Raw genomic sequence first — 18,196 nt, forward strand, 5'->3', positions numbered from 1 at the left:
TTTTAAAAAATGTTTACCAAGTGTTGTCATATTGATGCATATTGTCATGTGGTTATAATTTTTGACATCCACTAGTGGTGTCCATGATTTTAGAGTATAATTCAAGTTTATAGAAATACTAAACTTTATATTGTATTAACTTCTACAAGCTATAAACTTACTGCGCGATCCATGGCATTTGCTGAACTTTCTTTTCATTACCAAGGAAAAGAGCAAAAAAAAAGTGAAAATGTTTGAAGAATCAATGACCTGAATAGAGGTCAAAATATGAGACAGCCCTGAAGAGAATAGATACCATTCTAGCAAGCAACCGGGCAAAGGTTTAGAAGCTTTAAACTCAGAAGTTGTTCTGCGCTCTTGTAATCTCTCACTTCGAACAAGGGATTGTGCTCAATATTTGCAAGATAAATTATCTGCTTTCTCCCTGAAAAGAATAATGGGAAGAACGGAAACCTATATCAGGACATTGCACAATGTTTCTGAAAGAAAAATTCTTAAAGCCTTGAGGATGGAGTATTAAGAGTTCAAATGATTGTGAAACTATTGTCTTTTATCATATTTCTGAAAGAAACAAAGAAGAGGATGATTTGATCCACGTATCAAGTACCTCTACTCTACTGGAAGAAGTGCCATTTCAATTTCCTGAAGTGATTTTCCTTTCGTTTCCACTACATTTCTCTTCACAAAAATAACTGATATCAAGCAAAATGCACCGAAAACTGTGTACAGGATCTGGGCTCCTATTTGCTCCAGTAATGGCAGGAAGAGTAAACCGACAAAAAAGTTTATCACCTGTTTATGTCCCAACCATCAAGAATGTCAGGCATCTACAAGGTTTCCTTTCCTTAATTCCCATAACCTTTTCTTGTTGCATAAGAAGGGAAAACAGAAGAGAAGACAATAAACAGCGAAGGAACCACAAGCCAAAACAAAACAAAACATCCAATGAAGTTTAATTATCGATACATTAGCTTGTTTTATGGAGGCCGGGTGTTTTCCCCTTTAAATTTTGTTCCATTTCCAAGATTGTAAAATAAAATCAAATATGGAAGCAAAGATCAAAAGCAGCACAGCAGATAAATAAAGAGATGGAACATCCTAACAACGTCATATCAGGTTGAGCGGAGAAACTTAGTACCCAGTGCACCGACATGCAAAATGCCATTGCTTTTGCTCGAATTTGACCAGGAAATATTTCTGATAGGAGGAGACTAGGAACGGGACCGGCACCAAGAGAAAACGTCAGAACAAACCTGCATAATTCATCTTCTCCTAGTCAAAACATACACGATAAAAATCATATTGATAGAACATTCTACATTCATTTGTCTAGCTAAGCATTCCGAGTTTTACTTCAGTATTAGGATGTTAATTACTCACAGTAACATGCCACCAGCAGACAGATAGAATGCTTCAGTGCTGGATGGAAATGAGCTTGCTCCAACCACTTGGAGGCCCATTGACACTACCTAGAACAAAACATCGCATTGTAAAAAAAAATGGTATTGCAAGTAGAAAGTACAACCTAATCAAGGGGCTCACCAAAAAGAAATTTGTATTGGATTTTTAGTTTTACCGAATTTAGTTATATCGGTCTCATACAGGAGTAGTTTGCGACACTAGATAGGACCAAATGATGCTATAAAGAGCATAGCCATACATCTATTTTGATTCCATAATCCCTGAAAAAGGGTCCTATAGGAACTTTCTATAATGAAAATTCCATATACAATACAAAAGTAATAGAACTTGAGAAATATCCTATAATACTTTTAGTTTTGAAATTCAGTCTCACAGTTTCTACCAAGACATTCTTCTAAACCAAAGAGATTTTTTTTTTTTTTTTTTTTTTTTTTTTTTTTTTTTTTTTTTTTTNTTTTTTTTTTTTTTTTTTTTTTTTTTTTTTTTTTCCCGGAAAAGCACTGGAATAGTTACCATGCCTGAAAAACTCCCAAGAAGCAGCACCCTTCTTCCAAGTTTATCCATCAGTATCATTGCAACAATTGACCCTGAAGGATGAAAAAAAAATAAAAGGCATATACCAGCATAGTCTCATAGCGGAACTGGAAGATCATCCAATCAGAGCCAACGTACCTAAAAAGTTTGCTACTCCTATACAAATATTTGCGCGATCTGAAGGTACACCAAAACTTTTGAAGACAGCAGAAGAGAAATAGAAAACAGCGTTTATGCCAGAGAGCTGCTGTAAAGCAAAAAGGGTTGAACCAATGAAAATCACTGCAAAATTTGACATGTAAATGTAATAATTTAGAGAAAAAAAAAAGTTTCATAAAGAGTTAGAAGTATGTGATAAACTATTAAATGATCAGTGATTACATTATACATTACATTTGAAATGGCGGCCATGGAGTAAATCTGACAACATTACTGCTTCTGTATCATCTCCTCCATCAGGCTTTGACAATTCTGCATATGCATATTTAACATGTGCCTCTCCCAAAAGCTTCTCAAATTCAGCCTCAGCTTGAGAAGTTCTTCCACTCTGAAACAAACCCAGAAAAGTAAGTTAGAAATCACTTCAAAATGTAAACATGAAAGGGTGCATGAAAAAGCGGGATGAAACAATATAAAGTAGCATATGAGTGTGCGATGCTTGATCTTCAATTTGTTGCTCATCCAATAGAACTCATGAGAGACCAATGCAGAATTGTAGAAACAGATTATTATTTGAATTTGGTGATATAACTTGAATTTATCCTTGAAAAATATGCTGTCATTCTGAAATTGCAAGCACGATGAATAATCATTATAAAGGCAGTCAATGGTGGAACTATTGTATCTTGTGGTGTCATATGGAACTGGTTGACGGATTGAACCATGCCAGTGGAAAAACAGAGCAACTAACAATGAAATGAAGTAGGACGCGGGAGATATCAAAGACGATGGTTTACCAACATGAACAAGAAGGAAGAAGTAGAGATTAAAAAAAAAAGAAAAGAAAAGGTTAACTGAGTCAGAATTCCTGGGAAAATGACTCAAATACTAGATATATCACTTCGCCAAGGCATGATATATCTATGTGAAATTAATTATATATGTGCATGTTTGGGGGAAAGAAACAGGACCTGTAATGCCCTAAACTTGCTTTGAACTCAACCAATTTACAATCTAGCACGTGAAGAAAGTGAACTCTCAAACATTAGTAGATAAACTTCCCAAGAGGCAATTGAAATTATATATCGATTATGACCTTGAAAAGCCAGTGAGGACTTTCGGCAGAAAACTCCATCAAAAGGGCAAGTAAAGCAGCAGGAATGATTGATACCCAAAAACAAGCCCGCCACCTGGGAAAACCTTCTAGTAAAAAAAACTGTGATATGTGTTGATGTTCATAGAGAAATTGAGAACTGTCTGCTCTGGATGGATATGAAGCGACAACATTTATGTAGTCTTCAACCACACATTTTCTTGGACATTACTTACCAACCCACTATTCCCTTGGCTTGAAGTCCCATAAATAGGGATCCCAGAAGACCGAGACAAGATGAAATCTGAGTAAAACTCCCAAAAGTTCCTCTTACATAAGCTGGTGACACCTGCTCAAAATGAATAAGGAATCACTAAAAGCAACTCAAACTGAAGTTGGGATCTTAATTTTAATTCCAGAGAATGGCAAACTGTACAAATTTATCAAGATATTATGTACCTCAGAAACATAAAGTGCTGCAACAGCTGGGCCAAGGCCCATCCCAGTTCCAACAAATAACCTCCCAAGAAGCATTCCCCAGAGATTTTTTGTGGTTGCACTGCATTCATATTGCAAAATTAAAAACGAATGTACAAGAATCAATACAGTTAACAAACAGCATTTGAATATTTACCAAATATCAAGAACAAACGTGGGTCTATTGACTAGAAATGGATCACTCAGGAAGATGATTCACATAATGCTTACCTCATGGATGCACCAATTATCATGGGTAATGCACAAAGCTGTAATGCTCGACGACGCCCTACCCCATCTGCAATCCAGCCACTAAATAGAGATCCAATAAAGGCACCACCTAAACATGTACTTACTACGAGACCTTCATTTAAAGAAAAGATTTGATTACTTTTTTCCTTTAAAAAACACAACAAAAGACTAAGCTCATGTTTGGTAACCATTTGATTTTTAAAAATTAAGCTTACACGACTTCCACTATGAGTTTCTTTGTTTTGTCATCTACTTTTTAGGAATGTTTTCAAAATTCAAGTCAAGTTTTGATAACTAAAAAAAAAGTAATTTTTAAAACTTGTTCTTGTTTTTTGAATTTGGCTTTCAATTCAAATGTTTTCTTAGAAATGGCCATCAGATAAAGCCTAAAATATTAGTTTTTGTAAGTACCTTCGGCCAATGTACTCCCACTAAAGGCAAGGTCTAAGGAAATACTCTCTAAGGTTTCGTTGACTACACTGCATCATCAAAGATAAGCAACTAATTGATTAAATCAATTTGAAAAACATTGGATAACAAAATAATAAAAATGATATATGGAGTGGTGATGATTGAGGACAAACCCAAGATGGTAGCCAAACAAAAATGAAGCAAGAGTCGCTACAATTACATGCGGCAAGGAGCGTTTCCATGAAGGGTATCCAGTAAATCGCACTAAAACATGTTGAGTAGTCAAGCAGTTAGTATCATTCCAGACAACAAAGCAATCATGAGAATCTTGACAGAGTCATTGCTACCGCACCTGGACTTTCTTGTTTACTGTAAGCATTTACATGATCCTTTAACGCTACACGTTTGTACGTCGAGGATATGTCCACAACATGGCGCCCCCTCATGGCGTAATTCTAATTATTATAAACAAGCTCTCCTCAAATTCAGAGTAGAACAACAGCCTATAAGGAACGCGGTCTCAATAGGCCCTGGAAATTGATATACAGCATAAAAAAAAGACCAAACCAACAAAAGTAGAAACGATAAGAGATCATGAGTTTCATAAGGATGACGCCATGTCGATCTTAAGATCCAAAGGATCATAAATGTCCAAACGACAGCCATAATCAGCAGAGAGGACAAAAACCACGTGAATACAGAGTATCAACATAACTATTAGATAATTGAAATTTAACTTAATTCTTCGCCGCAACTTAAAACATGTCTACACGGACCGCTGATTAATTATAAAGCACGATCAGGAAGACATCCATGTCAACATATCGTAACAATCAATCCAATCAATGCAAACACAATCGATCATTTTCATCAACAAATTACCTAAAACATAAATTATCTATAAAAATAAAACCGATACGCATAATTTAACAAACATTCGAGGAAATCAACAATAACATGCGAATGATCCAGAGGCGAGAAGCAAGCGTACCTCTGAGATCGCAGAAGAAAAAAGCGAGAGAGCAGAGTGAGAGACAAAAATGCTTGGAAAGAAGGTGAGAACGGTTTGAGCAACAATGATGAGGTTTCGGATCGAAGACGAAGGGATTTGAGCACTGGAAATCGGGAAAGGTGAGCGGTAGCGTGCAGCGGAGGTTAAAAGCAGATGCAATGCAATGCAATGGAGTTGTCGGTTTCGGGGATTTGAGTATGGTTTGGTTCACTGCTAAAAGAAGCAAAGCGGTGAGGAGGAAGAAGGAAGTGATTCATGAATCATGTGGTGATCTTCGGGAAGCTTGAGAGAGCTCGTCTCGCAGGCTAACACCTGTGCTTCTTTGTCGGAACGGAGCGGCCCATTATTCATCTGCCCTTCTGCTCAGATTAAGCATCTTCTTGCCCAATCCTATTATGACACATCAAATAAAAAAGGTCAATATTCCCGCCATCAAAATTAATTTTTTCCTATAAAATTTTTCATTTGGTTTTAAAAATATTGTTTAATTTTCAAATTAAAAATACTTTTTAAAAATTTAAATCATTAATACTTTATTTATTATTTTAAAAAAAGTTTCATCATTAAGTTTTTTAAATAACTTACAATATATTATTTAAAAAAAATTCAAAAAACATTTCTAAATTTGGTAAAAGATAAAAAAATATTTTAATATCACATTTTGAAACACATTCATAAACTTTTAAAAGTAACAATAAATGTTTGAAAGTTTGTTAGAAAGTCTAAAGTCTTAAACGTATCTTATCTTCCATCAATGTAAAATGCAAATAAGGTCGTTACAGTAAGTATATTAACTTGGGTATCTACGAAAGCCAAATAGAAAATTTTAGAGATGCAATATTTATTAAAACGCCTTTAGATAATAAAAATCAATATATTATTAGTGTAAGAGAAGATGAATTTAGTGAAGCATTTGGGATACCAAGAGTGTAGCCATTAAGATAATAAGAGCGAGAGATTGATGTATGTGTAGATCAATATCTCGAGTCTCGTCTCTAGGGTCGTGTAGATGAAGATATTGTGTTATAAAAGGCGAAACCTTGAAATGAGTTGAAGTGGTTGGTCGGCTGGCTTCTATATTCTAAATGGAGGGAACCTCTAGTCAGTTAAGTATGTCTAACTTCTTAATAGAAGTGTGATTTTTGTGTACATTGAATCGAGTTAAGCCATACATAGTTTTTCACATTTTGTCCTTTTATTGTTCCTTGCTTTAATTTGAGCGAATTAATATTTGGTCCCTATATTTTACTTGGTCCCTATATCTTACTGAGGATTGCTGAAAAGGAGTACGACATAGACTAATTGAGGTGATGATCATTGATTTATAAGTTACGAATGTATCTCCATTGGTACTCGATCTTTTGAAAAAACCAAAAATAAAATATGAAAATTTATGCTTAAAATAGACAATACAGGGAGGTTAATGAGTACCTATTGTAAAAAATTTCAATTATTTATATATTTTTAAACACCAATTTTGAAATATTTTAAGAATTTATAAAACATTATTTAAATTTAAGAGAACTTATTCAATAGAAACTAAATATAAACATAAAAAGAATGTTTTATTAAAATATAGACTAAATTAATAAAATATTTTTGAATTTTAGATTTGTTTAAAAAATACTTTCACCCTTAATTTTGGATATAAATATTAATATTAAGTTTTCAAAAAAATTATTAATATTTTAATTTAAAAAAAAAAAATTAAAAAAATATCTTATTTTTAGTACACTTTTCAAAAATATTAATGAAAATTTTTAAAATAATACTACTAAAAAAAGAGATAATCTATTTGATGTTGAATTCATATGTGAAATGGTAAAAAAAAAAATTAAAATTTTAAAAAATAAAATGTAAAAAAGGTTAATGTTAATGTTAAATTTGAAATTTAATGAGTATTTTTTTTTAATATATGATTTTTTAAAAAATATATTATATATTTTGAGAGAAAGTTGGAGGCAACCCCATTAATTACACAAAGACATAAATATGCTCAAATCCGGCGTTGACCTTTTGGTTTGACTCTCGGCCAGTTCTTAAGATTATTATTTATTTATTTAATTTCATTTAATCATTACTCATTACTTTTAATTAATTATTAACAACAATAAAATGTGTAAGCTTAATTAATTTTAGTTTCAACCTTTATTTCATATTTCAACATTACTGAACATCTGTATTACTTTTTCAAGATTAATCATTTTACTATTTAATTTATTTAATCCACATTATTTTTTATAAAAAAGTATAAAGACCACCAAATCGAAAATTATTTAATTGATTAGCAACCATACATTTGATTATTTTAGAAAAAATAGTTTTTAAAAATTTTCACTACACAATTATTAAATTTTATTATATTATTAATTATTATATTAAAATTGGAGGCAGGAATCCGTTACGAAATACCGTTGGATCTTTGATCGAAACAAGTTAGAAGTTAGTTGAGCCGACATCTTCTCTCTTGCATCCAATAACTAACAGTCAACCCCTACCAGTCTCTCAACATCCATCAAAATTCAGAACGACACCCCACTCCTTTAAAATCTCCCACTCCCGTTCTTTACCATCCATGGGCGCCGACATGTCGGACAATAATAATCGCCTCGCTTTCACCAAAGACTTCTTCTCCTCTCCGGCTCTTTCTCTTACTCTTGTATGTGTAATTCTATTTTCTGTTTTCTATCAAAATTTCCAGCTGCCTCTCTGATGGGTTTGTTTTTAATTTTTGAGGCGGGGATTTTTCGCCGGGGCGAGGCGGGGGAGAAAGGGGATGTTGAGATGGAGGAGGTGGATGACGGGAGAGATGATATGACGACGGCGGTGGAGGTTAGTAGCGAGAATTCGGGACCGGTGAGGTCGAGATCGGATGACGATTACGACGGTGGAGGAGTGCATGAAGAGAATGAAGATGGGTGTCATGGAAAGAGAAGGAAGAAGTATCATCGGCATACCAACGAGCAGATCAGAGAAATGGAGGCGTAATTCATCCATCGCATTGCTCTACTTTTTTTTGTTATGGCCATTGGAATCTTTTGATATGCTTTTTCTTTGGGTTCCATTTTTTAGGCTGTTTAAAGAGTCGCCACATCCGGATGAGAAGCAAAGGCAGCAGCTTGCTAAGCTACTAGGGCTTTCATCAAGGCAGGTCAAGTTTTGGTTCCAAAATCGTCGAACCCAAATCAAAGTAAGTCTAACCATCTTGTTAGGAATCACGAACCCCACAATCATATGGTATTGTTTACTTTGAACATAATCTATCGTGAGCTTACTTTTCATTTTCTCAAAAAACAGTTGTATTTGTTGTTTATAAACTTGTGATCAATCTTTTAAATAGTCAATGTGAGACTTCTCTTCCAACCATCTTCTCCTCTGAACAAAATACATCATAGAGCCTCAGAGCCCTATGGAGCGCTTGAATAGCCTCCTCTTAATCGAGGCTCGACTTCTTCTCTGGAGCCCTCCAACAAAATACACCATTTGTTCAATACTGAGTCAATTTTGACTACACTTTCGAGAGTCCTAATTTCTTTGTTCAACATTTTATTGACATGACTAAGTTAAAGACATAACTCTAATACCATGTTAGAAACGAATTTCCATAATGATATGATATTGTTTATTTTGAACATAAGCTTTCATGTCTTTACTTTTGGTTTCTCCAAAACGTCTCATATCAATGTAAATATATTCCTCTTAATTTGTTGAAGTGAGACTCGTCTCCCAACAATTCTCAACATACTCTTTATTTATGCAGGCAATTCAAGAGCGTCATGAGAACACATTATTTTCGAAATGGAGAAACTTCGAGATGAAAATAAAGGAATGAGAGAAATTTTCAAGCGAAAACTCGGTTGTCCAAACTGTGGCACTACCGACGTCGCAGCAACAGCAACAACCACAGAGCAATTGCGTATCAAGAATGCCAAGCTCAAAGTCGAGGTAACATTTAAATAGATCGAGCTTAAACCCTTGCTCTGATTTAAAGTGTTCTAATTCACAGATTGAGAAACTACGAGCGGCGCTGGGAAAACACCGACATGCAGCGGTGTCTCTGTCATACTCATCGGAGAACGAGCAAGAAACGAACCAAAGCTGCTTAGATTATTACACAGGAATTTTCCGGCTTGAAAAGTCAAGGATCATGGAGAAGGTTCATCAAGCTCTAGAAGAGCTCAAAACAATGGCTGCAGCCGGCGACAGTCTTTGGGTCCTCAGCGTCGAGACCGGAAGAGAGATATTAAACTACGACGAGTACTTAAAAACCTTCCATCTCAACAATGATTCTAACCGTAGTTGGCTCAAAACCCACATCGAGGCCTCTCGTGAGACGGCCCTTGTCTTCATGGAGCCCTCAAGGTTGGTTCAAAGCTTCATGGATGAGGTAAATAAACAAATTTCGTGTTCAACACAACTTTTTATGGAAATTACTAAGTAGCACAAACACTCTGTGCTAGAATGAAAACCTAGATATGATAGTGGAGCGTGAGGGATATTTATAATAAACCTTAGACAATAAATATTAAAATGAATACAGGCTCGTATCATTATTAGACTCGACTCTATTGAACTAATTATGATATTTTGACATTTCGAACATGGACGAAGTAAATAAACAAATTTTGTGTTGAACACGACTCTTTGTGAAAAACAATCACATTCTTTATTAACACCAATCGAGAAGAGATACAAGACATTCTAAACACTTTATACCAGTCATTTATACTTCTTGAGATAAAAATTTAAGTACAGACTAACCATCTATTCCTAAAATAACTAATTCATCTTCCTAAAATGAATATAAACTAGTTGCTTGATCTTATTGACTCAGTAATGATGTTTTAACATTTCGAACATAGACTTTTGTCGTGTTTTTGTTTCCTACGATGTCTTTCTTCCATTCTCATTTATGGTTTGTTGGTAGAATCAATGGAAGGAGATGTTTCCTTTCATGATCTCGAAGGCAGCTACGGTTGATGTTATTTGTAATGGAGGGATTGCCAATTGGGACGGCGCAGTGCAATTGGTGAGCCTTAATTTTGAGTACGAGGCCTATAAATGAGAGCTAGATGAGTTAAAAATGGCTCATTCATTGTGTACTACAGATGTTTGCAGAGGTACAAATGCTTACACCATTAGTGTCCACAAGAGAGATGTATTTCATCCGGCATTGCAAGCAGCTCGACGCTGAACGATGGGCGATTGTCGATGTTTCAATCGAAAATGTCGAAGATAATAATATCGACGTATCATTGGTGAAATATAGAAAACGTCCTTCTGGCTGCATCATTAAGGATGAATTTAATGGTCATTGTAAGGTATGCTTTTACTTCGAATCGAAAGATTCAAATCTCCAATCGATTCATAAAAGTGGAAGGTTTTTCTGGTAACAATGGTGGAGCATTTGGAATGTCAAAAGAACAAAGTTCATAACTTGTTCAGAAACTTAATCAACAATGGCGGTGGCTTTGGGGCAAAACGTTGGATGGCAACTCTCCAACTCCAATGCGAACGCCTTGCTTTCTTCATGGCAACCAACATCCCCATGAAAGACTCAACTGGTTAGCCCTCATCTTCCTTCTAACCCAACTTCATAACTAGAACTAACAATAAAGAATATACCATACAAATTTTTTTAATCTACATTCAACGATTATTAAGAAACTAATACGTTATAACAGTCTCACCAAATAATTTTTTCCAGTAAAAGGTGCCATTATTGCTTAGTTACATTAATTTTTTAAATTCAAAAAATTGAAAATTAATTAAATAAAAACTTTACGTTTATTTTCTAACCATCCTAGTATATGAATTTTGAGAGTAATGTTTTTGAACCATTTAATAGAAAAATATGTAATAAATTCTTGGAAACTTAGATTTTATGTATTGTATAGTTATATAGAGAAAAAAAATAAAAATTGTATAAAATAATAAACCAATTTTCTTGAAATTTTTTGAAATCAGTAGGATTAGAATTCTTTGATTCTAATAAATGTAATAACATTTCATAAAAAATAAGAATATGACGATTAAAAAAAAATATTTATAAATTAGTCTTATGTCTTACAATATATATATACACATATGCATGCATACTACATGTGTATATATATATATATATATATATATAGATAGATAGATATGTATGTGTAGCTCCACGTAGGCAGTTTATTGAAACTGGAAGTTTGAAACGTTACGTATTCAGGAGTTGCAACACTAGCGGGTAGAAAAAGCACATTAAAGTTGGCACAGAGAATGAGTTCAAGCTTCTCCCAAGCAATAGCAGCTTCAAGTTATCAGACATGGACCAAGGTTGTGGGCAAAACAGGGGAAGACATTAGGGTTTGTTCCAGGAAGAATCCTAGTGACCTTGGTGAACCCATTGGAGCTATTTTGTGTTCAGTTTCTTCTCTATGGCTGCCTGTTTCTCCTCACCTTCTCTTTCATTTCCTGAGAGACCAAGCTTGTCGACATCAGGTAAAACATTCGAGTATTCATACGTGAACCTATCAGTTCTCCTACCACCCACCAACTTAAGATTGGTTGGAAGAATAATTTCATTAGTTCATAACTCTCATTTATAACAATGATTTACTGCTCTTATTTATTAGTTCATAATCTATGTAACTCTTATTTATTTAGTTTATAACCGTTCATGATTCTCATTTATTTTGCTCATAACTCTGTGTTTAATTCATCTCTCATTTATTTCATTTATCTTTCCATTTCGATTCATCTATGATATTAATGCTTCAAGGGTTATCTAGGATGATTGAGTTTGATTAAGTTTGAGTATCATTTTGTATTTGTTAGGTGATATTTTGAGTAAATTTATCAACAGACTTTGAAAAGTGAGATATACACTTTATAAACACTTTGGTTATTGAGAGTGATGGCTACTTGTGGATTAAGGAAATTTATTCTCTCCAACCGGTCTATATTTTTAAATTTGGGTTTGTGGGTGAGTAAATGTGATTCACTTGCTTTCTCTTAGGTACAACAAAAGGTTTTTTATTTTATTTTATTTTATTTTATTTTAGTGGGACGTTATGTTTGGTGGAGATGAAGCTAAGTCGATTGCAAATTTAGCTAAAGGACAAGATCGAGGCAACTCAGTTACCATTCAAGTAACTAATGATTGGTTCATGAAATTTTAGATTTTTTTCATTTCAGAATGGCTAATGGAAAGGCTAAAAGTTGCAGACAATTGGATCAAAAGAGAGCAGCAGCAGCATGTGGATCCTCCAAGACAGCTCCACAAACTCGTCGGAATCCATGGTGGTTTACTCCGGAGTAGACGTTACCGGCATGCAGTCGGTGATGACAGGCTGCGATTCCAGCAGCCTCACCATTCTCCCTTCTGGCTTTTCAATTCTCCCCGACGGCGCTGTGTCCAGGCCGCCCCTCCTCATCACCCGACAGAAAGACGACAAGACCGCCGACACCAATGGCGGCGTTCTGCTGACTGCCGCCGTTCAAATCCTCACCGACGCCTCTCCCTCTGCAAAACACACCATGGAATCTGTTGAGTACGTTAAAAACATCATTAGTTGTACGCTAAAAAATATCAAAACTAGCATGAGCTGTGAGGAAGATTGATACATAACCTATAATTGATCCATATAGCCTATATTATCCTTTTTTCCATGTGGGTTTTGCTTTAATTTGTTTGAGTGGAGTTAGTTTTTATGTTACAAATTTGATTTTAACGAATAATCATCAACAGTGCAAAACAAAATCATGAGAATTTATGTCGAAAATGGACAAGATCATATTATTGTTTAGACATGGAGAGTTTATTGTTCTTAATGAATGATATTTGATTTGTTGGATTTGACTCAGGATCGAAATATGTTCAAACAAGTAAAATAAAAAAAGGGTAAACTTGAGGGGATTTTCATTTTTGTGTTGTTGTAATTGTGAAAAGAGTATACATCTCATGAGTATTTACTATAGAGAAAGCTCTTACTCGCTTCCTAAATGTTCTTACTAATTAAAAGCACCAAACTGATACTACTAGTTCCACAATTTAATAACTACTATCAATTCCACAATTTAACAACTACTATCAATTTTAGTATCAATTTAAGTGCGTGATCCATAAGTTAGTAATTTATTCTATAAATCAAGTTTATTAGTTCACAAAACTTACCAACAACGAGTTAGTCAATGATTCATGTTAGTATTTAAAATTGCCATTGAAGTTTTACCGGAGAAGCATCATAATTTACTTGGATACACACAAATCTCCTCTAACAATGACAACGAAAGCCCAAGGCAAGGTCCAAAATCTTCCACCATATCAACAAGGATAGGCTTATCCACCTCCTTCCAACGTGGCACTTCCTAAGTGACACTCCAAATTGTCTTCCAAAATCCCATTTCGCCACGTGTCAAAAGAAAATCCAATCAAAGGATCAAAACCCCATTTGAAGCCTCACCTCCTCCCTCAGCCTGCAACTCCAAGTTTGTTCCTTTTCAATACAAAACGCAGACAACAATGGCTTCCTTAGCAACCTTAGCCGCCGTTCAGCCGGTCACCGTAAAGGGCCTTGGTGGAAGCTCCCTTGCCGGAACTAAGCTCCCTCTCAGGCCCTCTCGCCAGAGCTTCAGACCAAAAAGCTTCAAGTACCACAAATTTCTCTAATTTCTTCTTTATTTTGGTGCATATTGATTTGAAACTTCATGAACTTGTGGGGTTTTTCCCCTTTTTGTTACTCTGTTTTCAGGGCTGGTGCTGTGGTGGCTAAGTACGGTGACAAAAGTGTTTACTTCGATTTGGAGGATTTGGGCAACACTACTGGACAGTGGGATTTGTATGGATCTGATGCTCCTTCACCATACAATTCTCTTCAGGTTTGTAGCTCATTCTCTAGCTTTAATAAAATTAGAATGATAATGAGATCTCGTTTGAGAGGGGAACGAAACATTTCTTGTAAGAGTGTGAAAACCTCTCTCTAATAGACGCATTTTAAAATCGTGAGGTTGTTGACGATATGTAACGGGCAAAAGTAGACAATATCAGTTAGCATTGGACTTGAGCTGTTACAAACAATATCAAAGTTAGGCACCGAGTGATGCGCCAACGAGGATGCTAGGCCCCCAAGAGGGGTGGATTATGAGATCTCACATTGGATGGAGAGAGTAACAAAGCATTCCTTATAAGGGTGTGGAAACCTCTTCCTAATCGGCGTGTTTTAAAACCGTGAGGCTGATGACAATATGTAACGAGCCAAAGCGGACAATATTCGCTAGTGGTGAACTTGGGCTATTGCAAATGGTATTAGAGGACACTAGGCCCTCAAGTGGGGTGGATTATGAGATCTCACATTGATTTTAAAGAGGGAGACGGAACATTTTTTATAAGGGGTGCCTGTGTAAGTCTATTTTTAACCATGTAACGGGGCAAGCATTCCGTCTTTTTGGTGTATTTATAGAGCAAATTCTTTGAGACGTTTGCCGCTCCATTCACCAAGAGAGGATTGTTGCTCAAGTTCTTGCTTCTAGGCGGTGGAGCCACTTTAGCTTATTACAGTGCCACTGCCCCAGATGATGTTCTTCCCATCAAGAAAGGACCTCAACTTCCACCAAAGCTTGGGCCTCGTGGCAAGATCTAATTCGCTCTCAAATCCTTTTGCAGTATGTAAATTTTCTCTCTTATCCGCCCAGTTATGTTTCAGTTGAGAAATTGTTATTATGTAATGAATGTACTTTTACAAAGTGTTCTTGCCAGTTTCTTTGAAAAACTGATGAAGATATGGGTTAAAAAGACTTATTCTTTCTAACAAAATTGACTAAAACTTAGCCCTGTAGAAGAACCATATTAAAAAAAAGACTCCAAAACCAAATTACTTGTGCTCTTCCTTCATATGTACAACAGGAATGAATTGAATGGACTTGGTAATTACAGCTCTAAAGAAAACTCAGACAAAAGTAGGTTGAGCTATTAACTGTGTTGTGTTCTTCTGTTATGTGTCGTGTCAATGTCGTGCCGTAAGGGCTTTTCGTCCCCCCTATGTTCTCGAGGTAAGAAACCAACTTGTTGTTGGTCACTATGTTTGAAGCTTTTGCACAGGCCTTGGTTCAGTTTCTGTGAACATATTTTCTGCATTCTCTGTTGGTGATTCCTTCTTTACCTCATTATCAGCAATATCCGGACCCCAATTCATGAAATCCAATAGTGTCATTGAAGTAGGTGTCTCTGCAGCACTTTGTGGCTCTTCTCCTGAGCTCACTGCGGTTTCCCGTGTCGAGTTCTTCTTACTCGATACTTGTGATGGATTTTGAGCGATGTAATCCGCATAGAGTACGTCCTCAATCCTTGACATCACTGTGAAGGCCAAGCTTTCAAGAATTCTTGAGTAACTCTCTAGAACAGCCTGTCCAACATCCTATAAAACCAAACCACTCTCCCATTAGACCAGATTTAAGAAGTCATATAATGTCTTAAACACAAGTACTTTCCAAAAAACATGTTTTGCACCCGGTTGTATTGGATTTTGCTGATGTCTAATGCTGATTGAGGAGTGCCTGGGAAACGATGTTTGAGGATGAGTAGAATCGTTTCCGCTCGCTCCTCGAAAAGCTCTCGTTTCTCCAAGCTTACAGCTGAACCCCAAGCAGATTTTCCATCTTTCTGATTCATTTTCCTCTTCCATATCACAATGGAAGCTTCAATTCTATCCTTGATATCTAAGATCTTGTGCTCTGAAGATAAGTCCATGGTAGACAGAAATTGATCCGGGTCGAAGTACTCGACCGTTATGTTTCTGTACACGGAGTCACCAAGGCTTTCCCTCCCATTCTGCAAGTTTACATATTCAATCACAAAATCAATGAAAGATAGAGAATTTATGACATTGTCCTCTTTGGACTTTCTCATACGGGTTTCCCCTCAAGATTTTAAAACGTGTCTGATAGGGAGAGGTTTTCACAACCTTATAAGGAATGTTTCGTTCTCCTCTCCAACCGACGTGGAGTCAAAATTTACCTTAGGCAATAACTCTATGTAGTTTTCTGGGATCTCCATTTCTGATAGAACTTGTGCATTGATAGCCATGGCTGCTTTAAGGACTTGGTTTACACAATCCTTTTGGTACTGCATAAATTTCCTTGAGTTTTCAGATAAACCATTCTCAGGAACTTTTGGAGTAGGTAGCCACCATTTGTCATCTTTTCTCTTTGAAGCATTGTCTTTATTTGAATCACTTGAATCTCTGGATAAGTAGTAGAACTCGGATTGGTCCTTAAAATTATCCAAACAATCCTATACATCATGTGAAACCATTAGAAAGATTCATTAAATCTTATTAAACAGGACAAAAAGTAGAGCAAGATTAGCAATCTTTTCCTACAATAAGCATCGCATCGAGCTTCCGCAATGCCGGGATGTTCATGTGAAGATCGTTGCGTTGTCGGGTAACCATAATCTGTTAATTCAAAGAACATGAACTGAATTATGATCTATAAATGCATTTTGAAGCTCAGAAAGAGAGAGGGAGAGAAAAAATTGCCTCCATGTTTGTTCCATCCTTGGATTTCTGTTGGGAAGGAACAAATTCAACAATGTAATCAGTGACTGATAATAGCAAGTCAATCTCTTTTCTCCACCGTGTTTTTCTCCCTACCGACATCGGCTCGAGACGCCATTGTTCCCCGAAAACAGAAGCTGCAAAAACCATAGGAGAAAGATGAAAACTTGACTCCCTAGATTCAACTACAAAACTTATCTAGATTTGCTTCCTCTAGCAGCATCTAACCGAGCACAATTCAACTGATATCGTCGATATTATCGACACAAAACAGAAGACCGATACACGAACGACATACCTGCAAGATTCGTAATTGCATTCGACAATGCTAAAGCCGACGAAACACCCTTTCCTCCACCGGACATATCTTCGCCCAAAAGCAACTTAGCAAACCTCTCCTTCATCTGTTCTATTTCTGATCATATCCAAGAAGAACACACCAATTTTAAACCAACCTCAATAATGGCCTTTTAGTTCATACAAGACAATAGGATTAGACATCTATGCAATGAAAATGTCACGAACATCAGAATGTCAACCATATAATATAAATAATCATAATGTTACAACTCATTTTGAGAAGTCATAAACTATAGTTTATAATTTCAGAGAACAGAAAATAAAACAGACAAAAAGATGTCTGAACCTGTTGGTGGCTGATCTTTTGGCTGTTTAACTGCAGCATCATCTCTGGAGGGCTTGGATTTAGGGCCTTTGTCCGGTCCATTAGCGGGGGGTTTGTCCAACCCGCCGTCGTCTGGGGGAGCTAATCCCTGGTTTCTGTTGGAAAACAAAACATTATTATTATTAAACTCTCCAAGCTCAAGCTTTTGGAGTGTTTTATGTTTGAATTGAAGAATTTGGACCTGTAATTCTCTTCCTCCTGCTCCATTTCTCGTACCATTTTCAGCTTTTTGATGAATCTTTTGATAGAATAAACGAGAGAGAATAAACCAGCAATCTTGACAGACCTGAAAAAACAAAGTTCATAGAAGAAGAACAAAGGAGAGCTTTTGGAAAGAGCTTAATAAAACAAAACCAAATATGTTGGTGTTGGCTTTGAATTGGAATGGGAAATGGGTAGCAGAAAGTGGGTTACATGCAGGCTTTGATGGGTAGCTGAGAGATGGCTTATGAATTGAAACAGGGAATTTGGTTATTGATGGATGGATGGCTGTGGTTTTTCTTGGGAAAGTCAAAGGCTCTTAAAACTAGGGGAAGACAGACATGCTTGCATGCCCGACCATTTTTTTTTTTGTCTAAAACTCACAGCTCAGATCTGAAGAACCCAATGGTGACTTC

General features: G+C 35.9%; 3 protein-coding genes and 1 pseudogene across 5 annotated transcripts; 2 read left to right on the forward strand and 2 right to left on the reverse strand.

The window, feature by feature from the left end:
• Positions 1–177: 177 nt before the first annotated feature.
• On the reverse strand, positions 178–5,697 carry LOC111479605 (probable plastidic glucose transporter 3). 3 transcript variants are annotated; one of them, XM_023124354.1, is made up of 15 exons: positions 5,340–5,697; positions 4,701–4,878; positions 4,522–4,612; positions 4,349–4,416; positions 3,917–4,049; positions 3,668–3,767; positions 3,445–3,557; positions 3,212–3,305; positions 2,350–2,503; positions 2,095–2,238; positions 1,941–2,009; positions 1,381–1,465; positions 1,139–1,253; positions 608–792; positions 178–424 (listed from the first exon to the last, which is right to left on the reverse strand). In XM_023124354.1, exons 2-14 carry the CDS (start codon positions 4,792–4,794, stop codon positions 610–612), a joined length of 1,443 nt encoding a protein of 480 aa, XP_022980122.1. In that variant the 5' UTR covers positions 4,795–4,878; positions 5,340–5,697; the 3' UTR covers positions 178–424; positions 608–609. The 3 variants fall into 3 exon arrangements, with proteins under 3 accessions (XP_022980122.1, XP_022980121.1, XP_022980120.1); XM_023124353.1 differs by having other exon boundaries at positions 1,381–1,469; positions 1,936–2,009; positions 4,701–4,803; positions 5,340–5,696; XM_023124352.1 differs by having other exon boundaries at positions 1,381–1,469; positions 1,936–2,009; positions 5,340–5,696.
• Positions 5,698–7,886: 2,189 nt separating this feature from the next.
• LOC111479058 (homeobox-leucine zipper protein GLABRA 2-like) lies at positions 7,887–13,008 on the forward strand. The gene is given in 12 exon segments (XM_023123522.1): positions 7,887–8,019; positions 8,097–8,344; positions 8,433–8,550; positions 9,121–9,151; positions 9,154–9,305; positions 9,367–9,747; positions 10,288–10,389; positions 10,469–10,681; positions 10,741–10,924; positions 11,569–11,840; positions 12,404–12,490; positions 12,567–13,008. Coding segments are annotated over 12 exon segments (2,268 nt in total). The 5' UTR covers positions 7,887–7,935; the 3' UTR covers positions 12,963–13,008.
• Positions 13,009–13,732: 724 nt separating this feature from the next.
• LOC111479056 (photosystem I reaction center subunit VI, chloroplastic-like) lies at positions 13,733–15,119 on the forward strand. Its single transcript, XM_023123520.1, has 3 exons — positions 13,733–13,991; positions 14,093–14,219; positions 14,801–15,119. The coding sequence occupies exons 1-3, from the start codon at positions 13,864–13,866 to the stop codon at positions 14,978–14,980; spliced, it is 435 nt and encodes a 144-aa protein (XP_022979288.1). The 5' UTR covers positions 13,733–13,863; the 3' UTR covers positions 14,981–15,119.
• An 85-nt stretch (positions 15,120–15,204) lies between these two features.
• Positions 15,205–18,031, reverse strand: LOC111479059 (annotated as a pseudogene).
• Between the last annotated feature and the right edge of the window lie 165 nt (positions 18,032–18,196).

This window comes from Cucurbita maxima, unplaced genomic scaffold (genome assembly GCF_002738345.1).
Source record: "Cucurbita maxima cultivar Rimu unplaced genomic scaffold, Cmax_1.0 Cma_Scf00005, whole genome shotgun sequence".
In the NCBI taxonomy this organism is placed as follows: domain Eukaryota; kingdom Viridiplantae; phylum Streptophyta; class Magnoliopsida; order Cucurbitales; family Cucurbitaceae; genus Cucurbita; species Cucurbita maxima.